The 12,539-nt window shown below is 45.0% G+C and overlaps 1 protein-coding gene across 2 annotated transcripts in view; it reads left to right on the top strand.

Annotated features, from left to right (window-relative positions):
• LOC308376553 (testis-expressed protein 2-like) overlaps positions 1–8,939 on the top strand; it is a 41,603-nt gene extending 32,664 nt beyond the window's left edge. The window contains exons 9-13 of one of the 2 annotated variants that reach the window (XM_080852929.1): positions 5,123–5,243; positions 6,552–6,662; positions 7,003–7,212; positions 8,084–8,204; positions 8,336–8,939. In XM_080852929.1, coding sequence (XP_080709055.1) covers positions 5,123–5,243; positions 6,552–6,662; positions 7,003–7,212; positions 8,084–8,204; positions 8,336–8,563 — 791 coding nt within the window. In that variant the 3' untranslated portion in view covers positions 8,564–8,939. Of the gene's footprint in view, positions 1–5,122; positions 5,244–6,545; positions 6,663–7,002; positions 7,213–8,083; positions 8,205–8,335 lie in introns of both variants that reach the window. The other variant, XM_080852928.1, reaches the window with a different exon arrangement.
• The last annotated feature ends 3,600 nt before the right edge of the window (positions 8,940–12,539 follow it).

The following is a 12,539-nucleotide window of genomic DNA, read 5'->3' as shown; positions in this document are numbered from 1 at the left end:
TGCTGGTAGATCCGATCTGCTTTTGCCCAGCAGGTAACATAGGCGTATGGGTTGTAATCCAACTCTAAGAGTGGTTCATTGTTTCCTCACACACAAGGGCACTGTGGAAAGCCTGGAGAAGCAGGATATTGATCACCTCTAAATCAGCTGAGCAGACCTGTGTCTCTCTGTCTCTCTCCCTCTCTCTCACACTCTCACTTTCACACACACACACACACACACACACACACACACACACACACACACACACACTCTTGTTATTGCTCTTGTTTTCTCCCCTCCTCTTACTGTGGATCACAATAATCTGGGGTAGAGAGGCTTGGTTGTGCAACTGTGATTTAGAAGTTTGTTTGTGTCAGACTAGGGTTCTCACAACACCATTCAGGTCACGCTCCGGTCAAGGGGTTATCTCTGGGCAGCCCGTTGAGCAAATAGGCCCGTATGCCGTGGACCACCCCAAGGCTACAGTTAAGGATTTATTTTTTGTACAGTGTGCGTTATGAGTTTTATAACGCACTGCAATTGACTATGCCTTGGGGAGAATGGGGACAGACAGGCAACAATGTCTGGACCACACTAAGACGATTCCCTGTGTGTGTGTGTGTGTGTGTGTGTGTGTGTGTGTGTGTGTGTGTGTGTGTGTGTGTGTGTGTGTGTGTGTGTGTGTGTGTGTGTGTGTGTGTGTGTGTGTGTGTGTGTGAGAAAGACTTCCCGGCAGATGAATGATTTCTTGATTTTTTTTTTATAATGCACATGATCAACAACATTTAGGTCATGTTATCCGTCATGCAAATGTATTGATTTGTAAGCTGGCATACGATCACTTTTATTGACAAGTACAAAAACATGTATTTTTTTTGCAGTTCAAAAGCTCTCCTAGTATCAATGCCACTCAGAAATAAATGGCATACAGCTAAAAGGGATTGGAATTCGGTGGGTGTGTAATAGTCAGTGAAAGTAATGTTGAAGACGAGTAGTTCAGGTCTGGAGAGGAAATGTTCCACTTCACCTGTGTTTGTGAGAGCCAGAGCTCCCTGGAGATGCACTGCAGCCAAACAGGCTTCATTCTTACTCACATTCCTGCTCCGCATTCATAACCCAGCCACTCCCAGTGTGTCTCTCTCTGTCCCTCTCTGTCTCTTTCTCTTTCGCTCTCTCCACCCCTCTATCTCTCTCTCTCTCCACCCCTCTATCTCTCTCTCTCCACCCCCCTCTCTCTGTCCCTCTCTCTTTCTCTATCACTCTCTCTACCCCTCTATCTCTCTCTCCACCCCTCTATCTCTCTCTCTCTCTCTCTACCCCTCTATCTCTCTCTCTCTCCACCCCTCTATCTCTCTCTCTCCACCCCCCTCTCTCTGTCCCTCTCTCTTTCTCTATCACTCTCTCTACCCCTCTATCTCTCTCTCCACCCCTCTATCCCCCTCTCTCCACCTCCCCTCTCTGTCCCTCTCTCTTTCTCTTTCGCTCTCTCCACCCCCCACTCTCTTTGTCCCTCTCTCTTCTCTTTTGCTCTCTTTACCCCTCTCTCTCTCACTCTCTCTCTCTCTGTTGATGTAATGCTGCACTCATTGACGTTTTATCGCTCTTTGCACTGATAAAACCCTAATGAAAGCGGAAATTGATTCCACCGCCCGCCGCGAAAGAGCCACCCCAGTCCGGGGAAAGAAGGGAGTAAGGAAAAGAGAGATGGAGGACAGAATAGAGAGGAGAGAAAAAAGGGAGAAGTATAGTGTTGACCATTCATATTTGTTAGAGTTGGAGTGAATGATGACCGCTCATTTCAAGTGCACCTCGACCACAAATTCACAGTAGAGTAAACTCTGAGTTGCTACTCATGTTTCCCAATCTTGATTGGCCCGTGGGAATGTTGACACGTTAAATATAGACTATAGATAAATCAAATACAGAACATAGATTTCCATTAATGATTGAAAACATTAGATATCAAGCTTTGGTAGTTGGAAGGGAAAATGTGTTCCTCTTCGAGAAGCGAAACCTGCACAAAGCTGGATGTTGACATCAAACACTGTTGCGTATACTTATTACCTGGTTGCCAAGCACCTTCATCTCAACAAATCAACAAAAAATGGGAATGTGTGATTAGGACTCTATTTGAACTGTTTTGCTCCAATCAGTGTTCAGGCAAGATTGAAGTTAGAATGCACTCATCTGCATGCTTAAGAGATGCTTGCTGTGTGTTGCTCATCGATGAGCACCCTTAGTAAGAGGGATTGTGGGTTCAAATGTGGTGTGTGTGTGTGTGTGTGTGTGTGAGAGAGAGAGAGAGAGAGAGCGGGAGGCAGGCAGGCAGGCAAGCAAGCAGAGTGTGTCACTGTGATGCCCTTCCACCTCTCTCTCTCTCCACAGCAGGCGAGCACTCACCCCAATTAAGGCCTGCACGGGCGGCCATTGCCACGTCACCCATTACCGTGGTAATCCCCCCACCAACCTGCCATACTGTTCCAAATATCCCACGCGCACTTCAAAAGGGTACCAAAACAGGGTCACAGTACATCTCTCTCTTCCACTCTCCCTTCTTTTCTCTTTTTAGTGGTGGCACCCCCTCACTTTCCCCCATGGTACAGAGTTCATAGCCTTGTTATTAGGTGACTCACGCTCGCTCGCTTGGAGGCCCTGCTCACACTCTATTTAGAGCCAATCAGTCTTTCCACCCACACCAGCTTCTGTGTGTGTGTGTGTGTGTGTTTGTGTGTGTGTGTGTGTGTGTGTGTGTGCGTCTGCCTCTGCGTCTGCGTGTCTGCGTCTGCGTCTGCGTCTGCGTCTGCGTCTGTGTCTGTGTGTGTGTGTGTCTGTCTGTGTTTCTGTGTCTGTGTCTGTGTGTGTGTCTGTCTGTGTGTCTGTGTGTGTGCTGACAGCGCATGGCCATGCCACACTTCTGTGGTTAACACAACAGACTCGTCCGCCTACTTACTGCCATACAGTATGAGTATGCGTTATTTCAGGAACCGGTGTGGGCTTGAGGTAAAACCACCCAAAAAGTGTTAAAATGCCCCTGAAATACGAAATGTACAGGATGTCTCGTAATCAAGTGAATGGTTTGCGAAAATTGCACGACTTGCACTGAGCACAATCTTCAAGCACAATTTTAAAATGATGTCCCAATAAGTGCTCACGAATGTTCTTGAAAGTGAAATCAATGAGGCAAATGCGGCACAAATAGTCATTATTGCTCATTATTAGTGAGAGTCTAGTAATGGTAAGCTGTGTGATTCTCCCCACGCCTCAACCACTGCACTGTTATCAGCTGGCCACATGATTATTTACTGTGTGTCCGAATGATACGACGTGTCACTCTTTGTTTCTTCACAATGGACTGTAAACGCATGATGAAATCTCCTCCGCTCAGTCCTACTGGGGAGTGCCAAAGAGTCTGTGGGTCATCAGCAGCAGCACAACACTGCCCTCTGTTGGTGAGAGATGGTGCAGCACTGAGTGGCTCCTGCGGTACAGTGGCTCTTTTGTCTGTACGTGTTCTGTCAAACACAGAGAGCGTATTGTAAAAATAATAAGTGGGATTATGTGTAATGAGATCAACTTCGAATTTCTTCCCCTGTGTCCCTATGTGAATTTAGGATGTGGTAGTATGGGATTACAAGCAAGGGTGGGAAAGAAGAAAGATGGTCTCTATATCTATCATTGATTCCAGAATACACTGTAGGCCTTGTTGTTGGTGTTCTGTATCTCTCATTAATTGAGATGAGTGGTAATGTGATTGCACTAATGGCGTTGGACATGGTGGGGTGCTAGAGAGAGAGGCTCGCACTGGTCAGCATCGTCAAGGGAGGGGCGAGGTACCCACGGCATTTATATAACACAGATTAGTTTGTGTGTTGGAGGAGAGTGTGTGTTGATGTAGATACACACTCACACTGCACACACACACACACACACACACACACACACACACACACACACACACACACACACACACACACAAACAGACACAGTCCCCTGCCGACTTCAAACGCAAACCCCTCTCCTTTTTGCCAGGAGGTCTACGGAGTGATGTCCAACTGTTTCCCCCTTATTTCAAAGGGCTCTGTGATCTCTCTGCTTCTTGTTCTCTCTCTCTCTCCCTCTCTCTCCCTCTCTATATCTCTCTCTCGCTCGCCCTCTCTCTCTTCACTCCCTCCTGTCAGGCAGGAGGAGAGGAGAGCAGGAGAGGGGGATGAAGCTGACCCTTACTGCTCTGACGCTCCAAGACACCCAGAGGAAGACGAGGCAGGGAGCCAGAGCTCACAGAGAGATAGAGAGAGGGAAAGAGAGAGTTGGAGATGGAGAGACAGAGAGATAAAGAGTCAAAGAGATAAAGAGAGGCAAAGAGAGAGTTGGAGATGGAGAGAGAAAGTTAGATTAGGGGAGGGAGAGAAGAGAGGGACAGAACAGAGGAGAGAAAGAAAGAGAGAAATTGCACACTAGACTGCAAGAAAAGCAGAAACAGTGGGAGAGTGAGATGTGTGGGTTGGGGGTGGGATAATAAGAGAAGGAGATAGAGAGAAAGAGAGGGTGAGCAGGTAGAGAACGAGAGGTAAGAGGGTGGGCAGGTGGAGCCGGCGGTCAGATGAGAGTGGATTTGAGAGCGGGGCGTGGGGTGCGGGGCGCGGGGCGCGGGCCTCAGTGTGAGCTCACCACCCCCAGACTCAGCCCTGCAGGGCCTCACAGTCAGACGCACTGAACTCCTGCGACTCCTCCAAAGTTTGCCTTGGAAGAACTTGCCCACACTGCGCCCGGCCTTAGACACACACACACAAACACACACACACAAACACACACACACAAACACACACACACACACACACACACACACACACACACCACACCACACCACAGGCAGGGAGCTTCTGAACCCGGCAAGGTTCTCTAGAAAACACACACAAGAAAACAATGCAAAGTGAAAGCAAACAAAATGTTGGCCCATCGCTGTCTGACCGAGCAGAGGGGCTTTTGCCTTGTGCAGAACCTCTAATATGATTTCTGATAGGTTGTGTCGGTTAAGTAGCAGCCATACAGAGTTCTTCTATTGCCAAAACTGGAGGTGTCAGTAGTGGTGTGGAGAACCCTCTCAATAGTTCTGATGGTTCTGATTGTTCCTGTCTTGCAGGTCTGTGGTTTGACTTGGAGATCGCCTACAAGGGTTCTTTTCTCATGACGCTGGAGACAAAGATGAACCTAGCCCGCCTGGGGAAGGAAGGAGAGGGGTTTGGAGAGTTTGGCAAAGATGGGTAAGACCTGCTTCTGATCTCACTCTCTCTCTCTGTGTGTGTGAGTGTGTGTGTGTGTGTGTGTGTGTGTGTGTGTGTGTGTGTGTGTGTCTGAGAGATACAGTACATTATGAACACTATGTATGTAACTGCTGTGTGTATAACTATCTACTACTAACTATCTATTGGTTAAATGGGTGGGGAATATGATCGACATCATCATTAGAAGTACAACAGAAATGGTTTCAGTCCCAGTGGGGTCTCACCAAACACCCGGGTTTACCGTCATTCGTTGACTCCTTTGTCTTGGTGATTAGTCGTACACTAGAACACTAGCGGATGTTGCCGTGGAGACCTGGTGCAGTTCCTCGGCTGTATGCAAAGCAGCAGCACTGAAGTTCAGGGGTCTTCCTGTCAACCACTTCCTGCTTGCTCTGCTCTGCTCCTCTCTGCAGCAGCCTGCCCCATCTGTGTCACTGTGAGAAAGAGCGTTTGGGTTTGAGCTGTGTGGGGAAGATGGGAAATAGGCCAGGGGTCAAGAAACATGTGATTTTCTCATGTCCTTTAAATGCTCTGCTCTCTAACTTTGTCTCAGTCTTTTTTTTAATAAACAACCTTCTCTCTCTCTCTCTCTCTCTCTCTCTCTCTGTGCTTTTTTTCTGGATGCTTTTCTGCGTTTCTCTTCATCTTTTCACTTTCAAAACCACGGTGAGTAACGGCTCTGTCGGCGGCTTTTCTTTCTGCTGGGTGTCATTTTGTTTCTTTTCTCTTTTTTTTCTTTCTTTCTCAAACACATCTCACATCCTGTTGATTGTGGGACACCAGCCTACTTCCTGTCGTCCTCATTGTGTAAGAAGGTGTTAGACGCAAGACTCGCTACAATCACTCACTAGTTTAACAATCACCCACCATTTTGTCTGCTTTTGTTTGATTTTGTTTGGTCACAGCCAACCCTTTTCTAACCCATTAAAAAACATTTCTAACTGTTGCAAAGCATGCAGTTCCAAACTCTTGGCTCATTAAACACTGCGACCAGTAGAACCCATCTCTCCGCCCTTTTGTGTTCTGTCTGTTACCCTGTTCTGTGTTTGTCACGGTACATCAGGAATGGTAGCACATTCATATTCCTGGGCATGCTCACCCAAGGCATGTGTTTGTCATATTAGAGCATTAGTATGTGTGTGTGGTAAAATGTAGAACGTATTTTAAAGAACTTTTATGGAGAAGTTGTTTCTTTTATTATTTTTGCTCAAAATATGACCAATTCTACATTATCACAATTAATGACAATGTGACTCATGAGATTTGGTGTGCTGTGTTCAGCTCCAGACCACGAGCCTATTGTCTGGCAGACAGTGACGAGGAGTCGTCCAGCGCAGGCTCGTCTGATGAGGAGGACCCCTCGGAGCTGACCCCTGACCAGACGGCCGGAGCCGAGGGGTATTGTACAATCTATTCTTTTCTATTCTACACTGCTCTGCTCAAGTCTAGTTCATTATGGCTCATGAGGTAATCCATTGATCAGTCCAGCTGTTTTATTACATTCTACAGTGGTTTCCTATATCATGCCATGGTTTTGACTTTGAGTTTGATTTGTGTTGATTAGGAATATTCAGGCAGTGATTGTATTGTGCAGTCGTCTGAATTCATGCGGATCACTGTCCTGGTTAGCATGTCGCGTCTTAAGTGACTCAAAAGTACAGGAGTACCAACAAGTTAAATAGTGTAGGTGCAGGCCAGTGGAGATCAGATTGGACTAACCCAAGTTCCTCCACCACAGGTATGTGGGCGGCCACAAGCCCAGTAAGATCATGCGGTTTGTGGACAAGATCACCAAGTCCAAGTACTTCCAGAAGGCCACGGAGACGGAGTTCATCAAGAAGAAGATGGAGGAGGTGTCCAACACACCCCTGCTGCTCACTGTAGAGGTGCAGGAGATACGGGGGACGCTGGCCGTCAACATTCCCCCACCCCCCACCGACAGGATATGGTACGGCCCAGGGTAGAGGACAAGCCAGTAGATTGTACCAAAAGCAGGGAGGAGGTTGTGTGAAAGGTTCAGTAAAAGTGCTAGTTTTTGAGATGTTCAGGTTAGTAATTCAGAATAGTACTGCATAAGTTTGAGGAGACTTAAGGCTTCACGGGACTTCAGTGGTAAACATGATCTGGTATTTGGTGTATCTTTAAGCTGCTACTTTAAAGCTTTTCTGGCACCTTTCTAAAGGTCATGCAGTTGTCTGTGAACAGCTTACATCTGAACAGCTGTTCTGGCAGTGATGCTTTAATCCATATCTCTTGGGCAGTGCTCTCATGCCATCTGGTGGTAACTGAGGGGAAAACAGTTATTCAGTGGAAACTATGTATACATTGACTAGATGTGTTTCATAATTCACCACCTGTCTTTACTTAAGTTACAGTCATTGGGGAGACATTTTTTATTCAAAATGACAAGTCCTTTTCATAAATAAGTTCTGTTAAAAAAATATTTCAAAAGCTTTTAGTATAAATGGTGTTGCAGCAATTTCGATTAGTCATTACTGCACACATTTGCATGTCAGCATTTTCATCATCAAAATAAACGACACAGAAACTGCTGTATAGCAATAGTGTTGAGATGTATTTATGACTGAATATGAATGAATGCATTTATAAATGTGTACTTTCATTGTCAGAACTAATAAAAGGGAGAGGAAGTGCAAGTTTGGAAAGGAGGTGCTCTCTAAAGAGTTGGGTCTTCTTAAAAGTAGAGAGGGACGCCCATGCTCTGGTAGTGCTAGTTGTGCAGAGTGTCAGTTGACCTATTTTCTTGAGAGTCTGTTGTGATTGCCTGTGTGTCTGTTGTGACTCCTGTGTGTTTGTAGGTACGGCTTCCGCACCCCTCCACGGCTTGACCTGAAGGCACGGCCCAAACTGGGCGAGAGGGAGGTCACGTTTGCACACGCCACAGACTGGATAGAGAAGAAGCTCTACCAGGAGTTCCAGGTATATCAGCTCATTCCACTTGCCCATACCTCTAGCACGTGTTCTCTACAGGGTTCTCTCTAGAAGGTTCTCCCCATTCCAGCTCACAGATGTTTCCCTAGTCTAACCCCCCCAACTCTCCCCCTCTGCAGAAAATACTGGTGATGCCTAACATGGACGACTTGTGGCTCCACATCATGCACTCTGCCACGGACCCTCGCTCTCATCCGGCCCCCACCGACGCCACGGACCCTCGCTCTCACCCAGCCCCCACCGACACCACAGACCCACGCTCTCACCCAGCCCCCACCGACACCACAGACCCACGCTCTCACCCGGCCCCCTCCGAGTGCGAAGCGCCCCAATCCAGCGACCTGTGAGAAGGGGGCTGCCCTCCAGTATTCTGTCCGGTGGTGCACAATGCACACGCACCAACACACACAAACAGAAGCTGTGATCGCACCTACACTACCAACCGCACCGTCACCCCCAGGTGCCACATTCCAATGAAGGGGCAGCCTTTAGAAGGACATGACCTTTTGACTTTATGACCTCATAAAGTAAAGGAATAAATAAATAAATAACCTCTGAAGATGATGCCATGAAGGAAACACTTCCACTTTGCTGCTTGGAAACTTTTTCCCCCTCAGCTCCGGATCAGGAGAAGCATGGGGGGGGGAAAAAGCATGGAGACCAAACATGATCATCTCTTTGATGAAGAATTTTATGGAGATGCCATGAATCTATTGACATTAGTCTGCCTGTAAGGGGGAGGGAGGGGATTCCTGGAGAGGGCGAAGAGAGGGATTGTGGGGAGTGGTGTCCATTGAGGGCATGGGTTATCGCATTCACCGGACACCTTACCTTTTTACTCTACAGAAGGAAACTTGCCTTTATCTCGACTTGGAGAAATCCGGAAATCTAGTGAAGTAGCAGATTGAGACCAGAGATCCTGAGATTGAAGTTTTACAGGCTTATAAAGCTACGAGTCCTACAGAGGGGCAGTGCCCCTGAGTGTGCGTGTGTGTGTGTGTGTGTGTGTGTGTGTGTGTGTGTGTGTGTGTGTTTGCGCATGTGCAGCACTTAAATACTTAATGAACACAAAAACAAAATGAAGTGTGATTGGATGTGTGATGAAGAATCGATTGGTATATAATTAACTGTTGACGTCTAGCACCATCTGTCATATCTGTGTGTGTGTGTGTGTGTGTGTGTGTGTGTGTGTGTGTGTGTGTGTGTGTGTGTGTGTGTGTGTGTTTCTCATGGGGCTGCGCTTCCTTGTGCTTACACCACTGCACCACTCTTCTTATAGGCCACTGCAAACTCTGAGCAAGTGAATGCTAAATCACAGCTGATAAACCGTGTATGTTGCCATTTAAAAATAGTCGGTTTGTTTGCCTTCCAAAAGTCAATTGCAGGACATCTGCAAGGTACGTCCTTTTTAAGCTTAAAGGTTGTCTTTGTAGGTTGGTTTAACCATTTACTCGAAGTTGCCACTGTAATGTTTTGATGCCTCATAGCATTTTACATTGGTGCGCGTAAGCTGTTTTCTTTACAGTTATAGCCTGCTTATATCGCTCCCTATCGCTACATATCTTCTGTATCATGTTCAATGCTTGATACAAACCTTAGAGTGCAATGAGTCAAGGGTTTTTCTGTCATTGTTTTTTACATGTCTACATAGCATTGCATTCCACCTACCCCCCTCCACCCCAACACATCCCCACATACACAGGCATATAAATGGCCTAGACACACACACACACACACACACACTCTCCTACTAGTCTCGCCTTGGCGCTGTTATTACCACGGCAAATCATCACCAAAGCCTTCCAAAGGTTCCAGATGACCTACTGCTGCACAAGGGGAGGAGACACAGCTGTATATTGCGATGCGTTATCGTCGCTCAGAGGACGTTATGGTTTAACAGTTATATTGATCGGGACCTAACACTTCCAAATGAATGTAATGATGGTGTATTCCTTAGGGTGGGGATGTCTGTGTGCCATTTAAAGTTTATGCTATGATATTATAGCGGTTACTAATTTGAATTATATGCAAGGTGTATTCTTTTTGGTTGAGAGGAAATAATATTTGTTTTATGTAAGTGATTGAAAACACTATAGAGCTATACACATGGAAAGTTAATTATTGTAAGATTGTCATTGAAGCCATTATTGCCTATTCCCATTAGAATTTTTCCAGTAGGCCTACCTAACAGAGATGCATTGGACCTGAGTTCTTTCTCAAATAAAAATAAGTCTTTGAAAAATTCCTGGAGTACAGCTCCACAGTCTATTGAAGAAAAATACCATCGCTGTTTGTCTTTTGAAGTAGTCACGGAGACTGTCTCTGTTTACTCTTACTCTCACATTTAATGAAGTGTCATGGATGTAGTGCTGCCTTTGTAGTGTGCTTTGCTGATCTTTTCTTTAAAAAAAAGCTGTATCCGGCTCTCCATGGGTGTTCAGAGGGTGGACAATGAGAGCTTTGCTCTGAAGCACGTTACCCCTACCTCGTATAAATCGAGAACATGAGACCATCACACATGCTCTTTTATGATGTTCGCTCATAGGTTATAGAGTCTCAGACGACCACACACGCAGTCTCTGGCTGTGGTCTGTGAAGGTTTCCCACACTATCGAGTTTTGTTTCGTTTTTTAAATTTCTACAGACAGCATAGACTGCACACTACACATGTTCTACACAAGGCTTGTTTACATGGAGTGTCAAAGATACTCTCTCCTCCTTTTGTAACTGAAATCTGATAATCTGTCATTTTAAACTGAACATGAAGATGTCCAAGGGTGACCTCCTAAAGCTAAAACCTGTTTGCGCCTTAAATGACTCACTAGTGGTACGAACCTTTTTTTTTTTTTTTTGCTGGTTCACTAAGCAGTGATCGTGAAAACTGTGTGCTAGAGAGACAAAAAGAGTTCTAATATTACATGAAGAAAATTATTTGTATCGCGAGGTGACATTATGGGAAAAAAAAAAATTGACTTATCTACTTTGAAATGATTCCGGAACTTTTCTAGAGCCAAATAGAAACAGTTGCTGGTCATCTACCAGAGTGGTGCGTGACTGGTCTGGTGAAGTGAGGTTGTAGCAGTTTAGGGAAACTGTTAAATCAAATGAATATTTGTCTATGTTCTCTTCAAGTGTTGAAAATACTTTTGTTTGCAGGCCTTGCGTGTACAATTTACTTTTGATTATTATTATTTTTGCTATGTCCTACCTTGTATAGGTCTAATGAAGGACTGCAAGGTGTTGAAAAAAATGGTATTCTGCTGGCTTTGTAATTATAATTCATAAAGTGATTTAAATAAAGACTTCTTATTGAATATGCTTGGATTGTGGAGCTGTTTTAAAGGCATATGGAAGAGGTCAAAGACGCTTGGAATGTTCTGGAAGTATACTCTTTTATTGCACACGGTTGCAGACCTGAACATGTGGATTTCCAGGCATAATGTGAGAACCCAGAGCCAGTATGGAGTTACTTACTTTTGACAAACTATACAGAGGGGTAAAAGGACATTGAGCTGATTATTTTGCTTTACTGTGTTAAATGGGCGTAGTCTTCCAGTCCCATCTTACAGCAGTAGTGAAGAGATTTGGTCTAAAACTAGCAAGCCAACTAGCTAAAAGGCATGCAAACATCCCCAACAACCCAGCTGTCTGTCTTTTGGCAATATAACTGATATTGTGTTGTGAAAGCTTTTCTTAATGTCCCATCCAGAAAAACAGAACTAAGTGCAGTCTGGATGGCTAGTGGAAACAAGATATGTGTTTATATGTCATTCACATGACCATATACCATCAAAATTAATTTAAAGACGATCCAATTTCAAATTGCCTACACAAAATATGCCTTTAAAGGTGTCAGATTGTTGCAGGTGTTGTTTTAATGTCAAAGAGCTTAAATTGGATAAGTGAACTGAATTCACACAAGGTGGTGTCAACTGATGTGGATGAACTCTATCTTACATTAAACCCAATAACTGATCTAACTTCTCAAATCTAGTTAATGTTTGGACAATAGCAAAGTAAACCACTTTTGTATTTTGACACCAGTGGCCTATTTTCTTAATGTAATGTGAATTACTTAAATATTAGGGACTTTTTTTTTTTTTTTTTTTAAATAATCCAATCCAAATATGTAAACAAGAAACTTTAAAGGGCTTTCTTATGAGTCGGGCACAGCAGCCTTTTCGTTGTGGGATATAAAATGTTTTAATGGAAAATAAATACCAACAGATGGCACTGTTGTCATTACAAAGTGGCTTACAAGTCGTCCTACATCGCGGGATCTCTACAGATAGCCTGCGACCAATCAACTCATATATAACCCAT

The sequence above is a fragment of the Sprattus sprattus genome, assembly GCF_963457725.1.
Source record: "Sprattus sprattus genome assembly, chromosome: 1".
Classification (NCBI taxonomy): Eukaryota; Metazoa; Chordata; class Actinopteri; order Clupeiformes; family Clupeidae; genus Sprattus; species Sprattus sprattus.
Note: the sequence above shows the minus strand (reverse complement) of the source record. Positions and strands in the feature narration are given on the sequence as shown.